The 13,412-nt window shown below is 48.5% G+C and overlaps 1 protein-coding gene across 3 annotated transcripts; it reads right to left on the reverse strand.

The window, feature by feature from the left end:
* Positions 1–893: 893 nt before the first annotated feature.
* On the reverse strand, positions 894–8,415 carry LOC105492792 (MYC proto-oncogene, bHLH transcription factor). Of its 3 annotated transcripts, none has more exons than XM_011760045.3 (3): positions 7,233–8,415; positions 4,820–5,588; positions 894–3,454 (listed from the first exon to the last, which is right to left on the reverse strand). In XM_011760045.3, exons 2-3 carry the CDS (start codon positions 5,574–5,576, stop codon positions 2,892–2,894), a joined length of 1,320 nt encoding a protein of 439 aa, XP_011758347.1. In that variant the 5' UTR covers positions 5,577–5,588; positions 7,233–8,415; the 3' UTR covers positions 894–2,891. The 3 variants fall into 3 exon arrangements, with proteins under 3 accessions (XP_011758347.1, XP_011758346.1, XP_011758345.1); XM_011760044.3 differs by having other exon boundaries at positions 4,820–5,591; positions 7,233–7,743; XM_011760043.3 differs by having other exon boundaries at positions 2,404–3,454; positions 8,013–8,105.
* Positions 8,416–13,412: the final 4,997 nt, after the last annotated feature.

Genomic DNA, 13,412 nt, shown 5'->3' on the forward strand with positions numbered 1-13,412 from the left:
TGACTTCTGCATCCAAGCTGTGAGCTCTCTAAGTATCAGGCTGGGATTGTGAAAACTTTGTTCATTTTCAAATGTGATTGATTGTTTTCATACTGTTGATCTCCTTTGTTGCTTCCAAATGGCAGCATAAAATAATACTTCCTTCCTCTTTATACATTCCGTCCCTAAACAAAATCATTCCAGGAATCCCCTGGGAGAGTCATTAATTCCTGGATAGTGTCATGGGTAAAGGGCGTAGTCAGAATTAGCTTATTCCTTCTTATATATTCCTGACCAAATTGCAAACTCCTCCCCTTCACCTCCGATTCTTCATTATTATCTAGAAAATAGATTGCACAATGGCAGAGACCCCTGGGACTCCCTGCATAGGCTCTGAGGGCCAATTTGTATTGTGGTCAAGATCAGCCTGACTTTCGGGAAGGAAGCTGGCATCTGTCCTGTTTTCAGAGCCGTTCTTTGGCTCAGTAAAGGTAAGAGTGGCCTAATAGGCACTTGGAATGGTTCCTTTCTATTCCCATAGCCAAGCTCCACATCCCTAAAGTTCTTTCCTGATCATTTGGAATGGAGAGTTGTTTTCCTTGCTAGGAACGCTCTCTCCTATTCTGAGGGCTTGCCTGGACATAGTGATTCAGACTAACACCTTCCCGATTCCCAAGTGAGTCACCCCAGAGCTGCACTCCAGCCCTGGGCCACAAAGGGGCAAAGACTGAGCTGTTTAAGAGCGCCTCGCTTTTGTAACACTTTGAACTACTCAACTTCTGTGGATTGCATCTCCCTTTGAGTTTCACCTACACAGCTTGCCAATTTGAATCTGTAATGGCGGTACTTAGGACTCAAAAGAAGAATGAAGAAAAAGACATTAAGGTCTTGAATAGATTATTCTAGGAGTCAGAGTCAAAGACAGTAATTATTTATTGATTGATGGGTGGTGGTAGATTAAAATCCCGAAGCACAGGGAGCTGAAGATCTACTTTGAGACTGAGACAATGAGGTAATGAGAACAGCAATAGTATCTTTCATTTACCTATATAATCAACATCATTTATGGTGTGGGCCATAGGTTTTCAGAGGCTTATAATTAACACACATGTTCAAAAATACCGTTTCAAGGACTCAGGATGAGCATGTGTCTTGAATATGAGAAAGAGGATGGAAGCAAGGAGAGTTTGTAGTTTCTAAAATAATGACTCCCACAACAAAGAATAAATGTTTTATTTTATAATCTGAACTGGCTTCTTCCCAGGCGCCATCGTGAATCTGATTCAACAAATGGCTAAGGTAGGATTCAAAGTGTTGACCTTTTCATTGTGAAAGGAAAAATTAAACAATGAACAACAAAATAAAAACAAAATAAACAACAAAAAAAGGGGAACTGATGCCTGACCAGGCTTAGATGTTAGACTTAAAATACATAACCCACTGGACTGTAACTCCTTTACTCACAAGCAGCCAGCTGATTCCTACTGTCCTTTGAGAGGTGGCTTGGACAGGTTAGGAGTAAACAGCCTGGCTTCGAATCTCACTTCTACTCTTCCCTATCAGTGAATCTTGGGCATGTGGATGAGTCTTTCTGTGCCTCAGCTTCCCTCTCTACTTCTAATATGGGGAAATCAAGAGTATCTCCTTCATGGGGTTGATGTAGAGTTAGGAATAAAATGCTTAGGACACAAATAGAGCTTAACATTGTTATGACTTGAGTCCATCCATCAAGCCCCAAACCTTCTTGATCTCAGCACATTAGACCCAGATGAACCAAGGCATGATAGTGAAGGGGTAAGTGTTTTGAACAGAATGGGTCCGGATTGCTGCTTTGTATTACCTGCGTGGCTACAGATAAGTTACATAACCCCTTTGAGCTCTTCTATTTCCTTGTTTGTGAAATAGGGTTAATAGTAGCATTCCTCCCAGAGATCCTTTGGGGTTTAGGAGATAACCCAAGGATGGGACTGGCACCTGGTTGTGAAGGCAGCAGAAGCTGGTTCCCGCCCTGTCCCCATCAACTGTCTCACTGGGCAGAATTCCTGGGTTTGGAGTGAGCAGGGGACTGGCACTGGTTAACTAAAGTAACAAGTTTCTTCCTCACCTTCCTCCCAACTCACCAGTCCTTACGCCTCTTTGTGTACTTAACTGTTATCTTTGACCTCTTGTATCTCTTTTGCCTACCTTTCACCTTCTCACCCGCCTTCTGCCATTCCTTCTAACTGTCAACTCTGGCTCTTATCATAATCTCCAGGAAACATCTTAGAACCTCTGAGAACTTAAAGACCTTAAGGCCCCCAGACCCATTTCAACAGAGGAAAACTCTTGCCTTTCTTAAGACCACCCTCTGAAGGACCAATTGATGAAAACAAACAGGGATGGTGGTGGTTGGGAGGGGGAAGAAATGAAACAAAACACTCACGACTTAAGATTTGGCTCAATGATATATTTGCCAGTTATTTTATTTTTTTCTAAAAACAATAGAAAAAAAAATCAACTTTAAAAAGCAAAATGTACTTAAATAAAAAAAAAATTAGAGTTTATAGTACCTGTAATACTAGGTACTATATAGTAGGACTGAAATTCCGTGTGGCTGCTATAAACATTTTATTAAAGTTATTTACATTTAATGGCAATATTTACAGAGAAAAATTGTGTAAATCTTAAAATTTTTTAAAAACAATTCTTAAATACAAATCTGTTAAAGAAAAAAAAAAAAAATGATGGTAAGCATAAAAAAGTTCTTTTATGCCCAAAGTCCAATTTGAGGCAGTTTACATCATGGCTAAATCTTTCAGTCTCAAGACTCAGCCAAGGTTGTGAGGTTGCATTTGATCATGCATTTGAAACAAGTTCATAGGTGACTGATTGGGACCAGCTCTGTTAGAAAGAATCTTTTTCCTTCCTTTTCCTTATGCACAAGAGTTCCGTAGCTGTTCAAGTTTGTGTTTCAACTGTTCTCGTCGTTTCCGCAACAAATCCTTTTCAGAAATGAGCTTTTGCTCCTCTGCTTGGACGGACAGGATGTATGCTGTGGCTTTTTTAAGGATAACTACCTTGGGGGCCTTTTCATTGTTTTCCAACTCCGGGATCTGGTCACGCAGGGCAAAAAAGCTCCGTTTTAGCTCGTTCCTCCTCTGGCGCTCCAAGACGTTGTGTGTTCGCCTCTTGTCATTCTCCTCGGTGTCCGAGGACCTGGGGCTGGTGCATTTTCGGTTGTTGCTGATCTGTCTCAGGACTCTGACACTGTCCAACTTGACCCTCTTGGCAGCAGGATAGTCCTTCCGAGTGGAGGGAGGCGCCGCGTAGTTGTGCTGATGTGTGGAGACGTGGCACCTCTTGAGGACCAGTGGGCTGTGAGGAGGTTTGCTGTGGCCTCCAGCAGAAGGTGATCCTGACTCTGACCTTTTGCCAGGGGCCTGCCTCTTTTCCACAGAAACAACATCGATTTCTTCCTCCTCTTCTTGTTCCTCCTCTTTAAGAAAGGAAATAAAAATCACTCAGCAAGTTTCCATTAAAATAATCAATTACTAGATTAACGCTGTACAAATACAAGGCATTAATATGTTAGAAAGATCTCTGGACAAAATTATCTCCACAAAGAGCCAAATCTAGGCCGGGCACTGTGGCTATAATCCCAGCACTTTGGGAGGCTGAGGTGGGTGGATCATGAGGTCAGGAGACAGAGACCATCCTGGCCAACATGGTGAAACTCCATCTCTACTAAAAATATAAAAATTAGCCTGGCATGGTGGTGCACACCTGTAGTCCCAGCTACTTGGGAGGCTGAGGCGGAGAATCTCTTGAACCAGGGAGTTGGAGGTTGATTGCACCACTGCACTCCAGCCTGGTGACAGAGTGAGACTCCGTCTTAAAAAAGAAAAAAAGAAAGAAAGAAAAAAAAAAAGAACCAATCTAGCCAGCCACTCTTACTTCTCTCACTATGAAGGTAAGAGTCTCATAAAGGGAGAAGGACAGCTGGGTTATGGCACAGACAAGAAAACTACAATTTCCCAGGATATGACATTGATGCCAATTCTTACCTAAGACTTAATGAGGCTTTGGACACACCCAAAGCAAAGCACATTCCCAAGCACCTCCTATTTTTAAGGTACTTTACCAAGAACACTTCAGGTGTTGCAAATGATAGCTACAAATTGCTTGGTATGACTTTAGCAACTCCCTATTTTACTGGAAATGAAAAAGAAAAAAAAAATTGCAGTTTTGCCGTAAGTCCAAGAGGGTGGGGGAAGGAAAAAAAAAAAAAAGTCCAACTTTGGCAAGGATTTGCTTTTCAATGTTCAAAACAGGCTGAGAAGATCCCAGCTCCTCAGCCCACCCACTCTTGAGGAAGTTCACTGGCTCCCGCACTCAGGCAGACCCTGCCTGGCCTCTAAACACAGCCCCTCATTTTTGTAGATAGTTCATTAAATCCCACCACTTCTCGGAAGTTAAGAGGGAAGCAATTCATTCACTCTCTCAGAAATCAATCCTCTCTTATCCTCATTCACACTCTCCCCCCCCACCCCACCCCTGGGCAATTAAAATGCTAACGGGAGGTAAGAAGAAGTGGCTTGAGTTGTAAGATAAGCCAGAAGGTTTAAAAACCTAAATGAAATTCCTGAGGTGTGGGAGACAAAGGGGGAGGGGGGTTAGCAACAAGGGCGGTCTAAGGATAAGGGATGGGAGGAAACGCTAAAGCCCAAGGTTTCAGAGGTGAATCTCTGCAGATCTGCTCTCTCTCCCTTCTAGTAAGAGGGGCCCGTTGAATAAGCTGCCAATGGAAATGGGAAAGCTATCCAGCCCCCACTTTTGACAGGCCTGGGCGGGCTTCACTTACCAGAGTCGCTGCTGGTGGTGGGCGGTGTCTCCTCATGGAGTACCAGGGGCTCTGGGCTGGCCTGCGGGGAGGACTCCGTCGAGGAGAGCAGAGAATCCGAGGACGGTGAGAAGGCGCTGGAGTCCGGTGAGGCGCAGGACTTGGGCGAGCTGCTGTCGTTGAGAGGGTAGGGAAAGACCACTGAGGGGTCGATGCACTCCGAGGCGGCGGCGCTCAGATCCTGCAGGTACAAGCTGGAGGTGGAGCAGACGCTGTGGCCGCGGGCAGGGTTCGGGCTGCCGCTGTCTTTGCGCGCAGCCTGGTAAGAGGCTAGCTTCTCTGAGACGAGCTTGGCGGCGGCCGAGAAGCCGCTCCACATACAGTCCTGGATGATGATATTTTTGATGAAGGTCTCGTCGTCCGGGTCGCAGATGAAGCTCTGGTTCACCATGTCTCCTCCCAGCAGCTCGGTCACCATCTCCAGCTGGTCGGCCGTGGAGAAGCTCCCGCCACCGCCGTCGTTGTCTCCCCGAGGGGAGAAGGGCGTGACCGCAACGTAGGAGGGCGAGCAGAGCCCGGAGCGGCGGCTAGGGGACAGGGGCGGGGTGGGCAGCAGCTCGAATTTCTTCCAGATATCCTCGCTGGGCGCCGGCGGCTGCAGCTCGCTCTGCTGTTGCTGCTGGTAGAAGTTCTCCTCCTCGTCGCAGTAGAAATACGGCTGCACCGAGTCGTAGTCGAGGTCATAGTTCCTGTTGGTGAAGCTAACGTTGAGGGGCATCGTCGCGGGAGGCTGCTGGAGGGGGCACACAAAGCGGGCGGCAGTCTTGAGTTAAAGGGCTCTTGGCGCAGAAACCTGGCGCAGCGCGCAGTGCGCGCCACAGTGCCGAACCACTCCCCTTGCAGAACTATCCCCTAAAGCGGTCGGGTGGTCTTGGTGGGGGAAAAAGGGGGGCACCCTTTCATCTCCTTTGGGCAGTCCCCTACTATCTCGGACACGCACTTAGTGAACCAGCGGCTTGGTGCCCGCCGAGCCCCCGCCCCCGAGAGCCGGGAGCGTAAAGCCCGGGAGTCGGCCACGCAGCGGCAGAGGACTCGAAACCGGCCTTGGCCCCCTTAAGAGGCCGCGGGAGGTAGCGGTGAGGAATACAATTTGCCAAAACCCAAGGCACAAAGTTTTGCGCCACCTGAAGGAGAAGGCGAGAGGCGCCTCGGCGCTAGCGGCTGCGTGCACCCCGCTCCCGCGCCGGGGCCCCTCCGCGGCGGCTGTTCCCACTCGCGCCCTCGCTGCGCTCCTACCCCCGCCGGCGCCGCAGCCCCTCCCAACCTCCCCTTTCCACCGCCCCGTCCCTACCCCCAGTCCCCCCGTCCCCCCCGCCCCCCCACAAACACTCCTTCATTTGCCGGCTTTTCTTCTCTTCTCTCGCCGGCTGGAGTGGCGAGCTCAGCCGCGGGCTTTAACACCCCTCCATAAATACAAGGGGGGTGTCAAATAATAACAGGGGCACCTCCCTTCGCACTCAATACGGCGACGCAACTGCGCCAGAGACCCTGCTGCGATACCTCGCCCGGAGCCACCCCACCAAGGGTAGCAGCTGTTCTGGAACAGCCTAGAGCCCCGCTCCTCGCAGTTCCACCGCATCTCAGGGGCGCGAGGACACCCGAGGGCGGCCGCGGCAGGCGAGTCCGGGCTGGGTGCGGAGATTTGCCCTGGTTTTTCCAAGTCAACGATTCCAGGAGAATCGGACACATCTCCGCCTCCCTTTTCCCCTGTCTGTGCCTCCCCAACACCACATCCTAACATCTCTGGCTTCCCAGGTTTTAATTTGTATTATTGCTTTTTAAAAAGCCAACTGCCAACTCCTTAAAAGGATCAGGGCGAGTTGGAATCGCCGCGGGGACAGGCGGGTGGGACGCGCCGCAGTGTCCGTCTCCGGCTGTCAGAAATGCAGTGAGCCGAAATTTAAATGCCCTCCCGGAGACGGGGAAAAGTCAGCGGCTGCGGAGCTCTCTGGCTCACACAGGCAATATGCGGTCCCTACTCCAAGGAGGTCAGGAGGCAAGGGGCTTTCTGCCCACCGCAAAGCAACCCCCAGCCCCCCAAAACTCAGCCAGCAATTAACCCAATAAAGCAGGAATGTCCGACCGGCCGGGAGTCAGCGTGAATATATTCATGAGGCAGAAATCTCGAAAGCCTAGTCTTAAAAACCATTCCCGTTTTCCCTCTGCCGTCTCCTCTCCCATCTTGACAAGTCACTTTATCCCGATCCAGTTCTGGATTAACCCCCCACCCCAGCCCAAGCTACCACAACTACTCTGAGAAAAGTGTCAATAGCGCAGGAATGGGAGAAAAGACACCCTATTTCGGCATTCGACTCATCTTAGCATTAAAGCGATACAAAAATAAATTAAAAGACAAATGGACCTCGGTGCTTACCTGGTTTTCCACTACCGGAAAAAAATCCAGCGTCCAAACAGAGGCAAGGAGAGCCTTTCAGAGGAGCGGGTCCTGGCAGCGGCGGGGAAGTGTCCCCAAATAGGCAGAATAGCCTCCCCGCGTCGGGAGAGTAGCGTCCTTGCTAGGGTGTTGTAAGTTCCAGTGCAAAGTGCCCGCCCCCTGCTATGGGCAAAGTTTCGTGGATGCGGCAAGGGTTGCGGACCGCTGTCTGGGGGGTCAGCGGGAGGGCTGGGCCGGAGGCGAAGCCCCCTTTTCGCTCCGTATCTCCCTTCCCACGACGCCCGAGGTGCAGCTCTGCTCGCCCGGATCTTCCACCCTCGCCGGCCCGCCCGCTCGCTCCCTCTGCCTCTCGCTGGAATTACTACAGCGAGTTAGATAAAGCCCCGAAAACCGGCTTTTATACCTCAGCGCGATCCCTCCCTCCGTTCTTTTTCCCGCCAAGCCTCTGAGAAGCCCTGCCCTTCTCGAGGCAGGAGGGGAGCCAGGGACTGCCGGGACCCGGCAGTGGCGGCCGCGAGCAGCACAGCTCGGGGGTCCTCCGCCGCGCAGACCCTCGCATTATAAAGGGCTTGTGGGCGGAGATTTGCGAGAGAGGATCTTTTTTCTTTTCCCCCACGCCCTCTGCTTTGGGAACCCGGGAGGGGCGCTTCTGAGGAGAGTGGGGAGGGTGGGGAGGAGACTCAGCCCGGCAGCCGAGCACTCTAGCTCTCGGATGTAAACAGAGTAAGAGAGCCGCATGAATTAACTGCGCGCGCCTACCATTTTCTTTTGCTCCTGCTCAAACCCTCTCGCTTTCTCTGCTGCTCCTCCGTAGCAGCACTGTTTGACAAACCGCATCCTTGTCCTGTGAGTTTAAATCATCGCAGGCGAAACAGCTGCCCTTCACACCGCGAACACACTGCGCGCCCACTGCCACGCCACGCGCGTACCAGGCGGTAGGGCGCCTCGCTAAGGCTGGGGAAAGGGCCGCGCTTTGATCAAGAGTCCCAGGGAGAGTGGAGGAAAGAAGGGTATTAATGGGCACGAGTTCAGAGCGTGGGATGTTAGTGTAGATAGGGAGGAATGATAGAGGCATAAGGAGGAAAACGATGCCTAGAATGATTAAAATAACTCAGCAAAGCATTGCCACGTATACTTGGAGAGCACGTTATGAATAAACTCCCATTGCATTTGTTGGGGGGTGTCATGCATTATGCATTATGTATGCACAGCTATCTGGATTGGATACCTTCCATCCAGACTGAGTCCCCCAATTTGCTGCCAAAGCAGCAGATACCGCCCCTCCTGCCCCGCCTGCTCTGGCTTCCGTGGGGCCCCGTGCGGGAGGCGTCTGTTTAGCCCTGAGATGTGTCTGCCTGTTCCAGAGCTGGACTAGGGCGGGAGGGAGGTTGCCTGCTCTCTGCCAGCCTGTACCCCACCGTCCCACCCCCGCGCCGCTCACACGGAGTTCCCAATTTCTCAGCCAGGTTTCAGAAGAGACAAATCCTCTTTGCGCCCTGTGGCGCCGGTTTGCACCAGTCTCGGGCTCCTGGGTTTGGGAGAAATCAAAGGCGCTAGACAGGAGAATATGGGAGGGGCAGGGGGGACCCGAACCGCGGGACCGGACTTCCTAAAAGGGGCAAGTGGAGAACTTGTGGACCGAGCAGGGGGAGTCAGCAGAGACCCTTGTGAAAAAAACCGTTAACTCTTTCCTCCCCGGACAAACTGGACGTTTAATTCCTTTCTAGGTCCTCTTTCCCTTTTTATTATTGGAAACGTGGTCATGCACAAAAAAATGCATCGATTCTGATCAAAGAAGAGGAGTATTACTTCCGTGCCTTTTTTTGGGGGGAGAGAGGGGGTCTTGAGCTAATTAAAATTTGGCTGCCTTCCAGGCATGAATTTCCTAGTTCACTGACTCAATTTTTTTTCTGAATACTAGTGAAAGTGCATTGTATGTAATCCGCAAACATGTATTCACATTTTATTCACACTTCGACTTAGCTAGTTGCCCAGCCCGACACATGATTTGTTTGTTCCCTGAAATGATCTATATTTAATATATAATGCATATTCCCTCGGGATTTTTTATTTTGTGTTATTCCACGGCATGAAAAACAAAAAACATTCTTCTCATCCTTGGGCCCTCACCCAAATGCATTTTAAGTAAACTTTTCTCTCCCTCCACCACCTCCAAAAGAGACAACAATTCGGCGGAAAGGGGTGCGCGTATAGCATGTACGTTTTTCAAGATGGGTTATTACCCGTTGAGTTTGCAGCTCAGCGTTCTAGTGTTAAGTGACTATAGTAGCTTCCCCCAAATCCGACGCACTGCACAATTCAGCTTTAAGGATTGTAAATTACTTCTGCCTCTAGGCCTTTGCCGCAAACGCCGGGGAGCAACCAATCGCTAGGCTCGATTTTGCTGCAAAGCGTCTTTCCCTCCGCCCCCTCTCTGGGCTGTACCCGCGTTCAGGTTTGCGAAAGTAAAGTAAGTGTGCCCTCTACTGGCAGCAAAGATCACCGCGCCTGGATGTCAACGAGGGCGGGGGTCAGGTGGGGGCAGGAGTAGGGGCGTCCGAGGTGCAAGGTTTCCAGCGGGGGAAGGACAGTTGGTTCCTTAAAACAAGTTTCCAGCCACCTCCTTGTTATTCTTTCAGGTTGGCTGCAGAAGGGCCGAAGAAAGAGGAGTTATTGGAGGAAAAAGTGGTTCAGAGGTGACGATTCAACCGCGTAAGAGATGGTGAAAATTAACCTATCACTACTTATTGCTAATGAACATCGCCCTGTGGAGAAACGGTTATGGCAAACGTGAAATAATTCACAAGTACACAGACGAAAAAATATTCCAACAAACCCTAAAACAGCCAAACAAGCTTTAGCCCCCACGTCTTAGAAACTCATCATCTTTTTTAACCACCAAATTTGAAAGCAAGACACTGGATTTATAGGGGAAAGGGGAGGCACGGCAGAAGGTGATGGGTATTTGATTTTGCCTATTATTAATTATTAATAATAGTTATTATTATTTTTGAGACAGGGTCTCCTTCTGTCACCCAGGCTGGAGTGCAGTGGCACAATCAAAGCTCACTGCAACCTTGATCTCCCAGGCTCAAAGCGACCCTTCCACCTCAGCCTGATACCCCAGCCCAGTAGCTAGGAGTACAGTGCGCCACCACACCCGGTTAATTTTTTAAACTTTTTGTAGAGAGGCAGTCTGGTCATGTTGCCCTGGTTGGTCTTGAACTCCCGGGTTAAAGCGATCCTTCGGCCTTTGCCTCTGAAAGTGCTGGGAATACAAGTGTGAGTCACTGCTCCTGGCCTTGGTTTATTATTTTTACTTTTAAAATATTGGGCTCGTGAATAATAAGTGGTTGTTTTAATAGCAAGAAGGGGTATTTGAGATCTCATAGAAAAAAGTGTGAAGGAATAGGACCATTTGATTAAAAGTTTTAATACTACAATGAGTATGCAGTAAGGTTGAAGTAAATGTGAAGGAAATTTACCTGGCATGTGTCCCTGGTCAAGTAGGTTTTTACTGGGCAAAGGATCCCTGATGGTGTCCGATCACTTAGATGCCCTCAGGACTGCTGGCAGTGGCGGGTCCTTCCTGCAGGAGCCTTGTAGGCTGATTTCCCAGGAATCTGGCACTTTTGGCATTACTCTAATTGAAGCTAAATGAGTGCTCTCCACAGGGGCACACACTCCCCCGCAACCTCAAAGAAAACCCTCAACAACAAACAAACAACAATCACAAAACCAAAAGTAGGTCCAGCTTGACCTCATAGGGTAGTGTTTGAAAGTTGCTAAAGATGGCAGATATACCATATCTTCAGATCTGACTCTCAAATTATGCCAGTTCAGTGTAGGGTATGTGAACCCCAGGCAGATGTAATGCCTGTGGGTTCAGGACTCAACCTCACTCTCCCCCAGGCTGGTGACATCACCTGAGGTGTTACTTTCAAGTCACAACTTGGAGTTGTTTTGTGTCATCTCCATTTTCACAGGAGAGAAAACAAAGTCAGACCTCAGCCAGGTTAAAGGACATAACTGATTTTCTTTTAGTAATATTTGAGACATATTTGACCTAGAATAGATATTTGCTGGGTTGAAAAATGGCTGAGATTACAACTGGTATATATGATTACCAAAGTGATACATGTCCATTGGAAAAATCCATTGAGAAATAGAAAAAGAAAGGAAAAGGCCGTGTGTGGTGGCTTATGCTTGTAGTCCCAGCACTTTGGGAGACACAAGTGGGAGGATCATTTGAGGCCAGGAGTTTGACAACAGCCTGGGCAATGTGGTGACATGCCATCTCTAAAAAAAAAAAAAAAAAAAAAGAAAGAAAGAAAGAAAAGAAAAGAAAAGAAAGAGTGTTTCCTCTTAATTTTTTTTTTTTTTTTTTAAATTTAAAGACAGGGTCTCACCCCATAGCCCAGGCTGGAATGCAGTGGAACGATCATGGCTCATTGCAGCCTTGATCTCCCTGGGCTCAGGTGATTCTCCTACCTGAGCCTCCTGAGTAGCTGGGTCTACAGACACAAACCCCACACTTGGCTAAGTTTGTATTTGTTTTTTTTTTTTGCAGAGATGGGAGTCTCACTATGTTGTCCAGGCTGGTCTCAAACTCCTGGACTCAGGTGATTCTCCTGTCTCAGCTTAAGTGATTCTCCTGCCTCAGCCTTCCAAAGGCATGAGCCACCACACCCAGTCTCTTCTCCTTCTTCTTCTTTTTTTAAAATAGAGATACATTTTTGGTAGAGATGAGATCTCACTGTGTTGCCCAGGCTTGGTCTCGAGCTCCTGGCCTCAAGAAATCTTCTGGCCTCAAGCAATCCTTCTGCCTCAGCCTCCTGAGTAGATGGGGTTAGAGGCGTGAACACTTGGCCTGAAAGTGGTTCTTAATCCTGACCAGTCAGAGGTAGTTGATGAAGTTTATCTTTTATGAAGACATTTTAGGGACACCCTTGGTCTTTCACCTCCAATTTGTTTTTTGGAAGACCATGGAAAGTGTCTTCTGACTGATTGCCCCTTGCTTGTTGCTCTAGCAGCACTCGTTTGTGTTGGTGCCCCCTCTTATTTGGAGCTGCTATTGAGTGGTTTGGGCTTCTAAGAAAAGGCAGGTCTCCTGGAGGGCCGAGGTTCGGACTTCAGGTCAACAGTCTGATGGGGCGGCCTCACGGAAGGGAAGAGACTAGTGTGTCGCTAGGGGAAACATTTGTTCACATAGGAAGGTACAAATAAGAATCATTCATTCTTGGCTGTGCACGGTGGCTCATGCCTGTAATCCCAGCACTTTGTGAGGCCGAGGCGGGCAGATCATGAGGTCAGGAGTTTGAGAACAACCTGACCAACGTGGTGAAACCCTGGCTCCACTAAAAATACAAAAATTAGCCGGGGGTTGGTGGAGCACGCCTGTAATCCCAGCTACTCAGGGGGTTGAGGCAGGAGAATCTCTTGAACCCGGGAGGCAGAGGTTGCAGTGAGCTGAGATTGTGGCATTGCACTCCAGCCTGGGTGACAGAGCGAGACTCTGTCTCAAAAAAAAAAAATAAATAAATAAATAAAAATAAAAAGAATAATTCATTCTCACAATCACATAGTCTCACAGTAGTAATCATTTCATTTTTATACTTAGGAAAAAAGAAAGAAGTGCAGAAAGAATGAGCAATTTGATCAAACTTTCTCGTTTCTCCCCAGAGACACAAAAGGGGAGATTCAGAATGTGTGACTTATATAAAATAACACCAGTTTCCCCTAACCCCAACACCTTCTTTGAATATCTCTGTCCCCACCTCTCAAAAAATTTCCTACTGAGTTGGTCCTCTAGTGATAAGAGCAGTTAATAATATGGAAAGCAACTGGACATAGTGATGAAAAAGCCAGCGAACTTGGGGGTGAGACTGAAGCCCCTCAGGGTGGCTGACTGAGCTGTTATTTTAAAAATTTCTTTAAGTCACGTGCAGCCTGTCAAGAGGTGAGGTGAAGGAAGAGAATGATAAATATCTATCTCCAGTGGAAAGATCATTTTGAAAGAAGGGCTGTTAGATTAAAAACCAAGCTAGCCAGGGAATGTTAAAGAAAGAGAAGGTCTCACAAGCATTTTAATGCCAACCATGTGTTCCAATGAGAGGAACACAGGAAAGCTCTTCAGCAGATGAGAAAATGATATTCGGC

Source organism: Macaca nemestrina, chromosome 8 (genome assembly GCF_043159975.1).
Source record: "Macaca nemestrina isolate mMacNem1 chromosome 8, mMacNem.hap1, whole genome shotgun sequence".
In the NCBI taxonomy this organism is placed as follows: domain Eukaryota; kingdom Metazoa; phylum Chordata; class Mammalia; order Primates; family Cercopithecidae; genus Macaca; species Macaca nemestrina.

What these genes read in the sequence shown, in the direction of transcription:
- LOC105492792 (XM_011760043.3), bottom strand. Translation starts at nt 8,090, where the DNA reads ATGCGGTTTGTCAAACAGTGCTGCTACGGAGGAGCAGCAGAGAAAGCG. An exon ending in AGCAGGAGCAAAAGAAAATG is followed by an intron (nt 5,589 to 8,012) that starts GTAGGCGCGCGC and finishes CCCCTCCAGCAG; the next exon opens with CCTCCCGCGACGATGCCCCT. An exon ending in CACCACCAGCAGCGACTCTG is followed by an intron (nt 3,455 to 4,819) that starts GTAAGTGAAGCC and finishes CCTTTCTTAAAG; the next exon opens with AGGAGGAACAAGAAGAGGAG.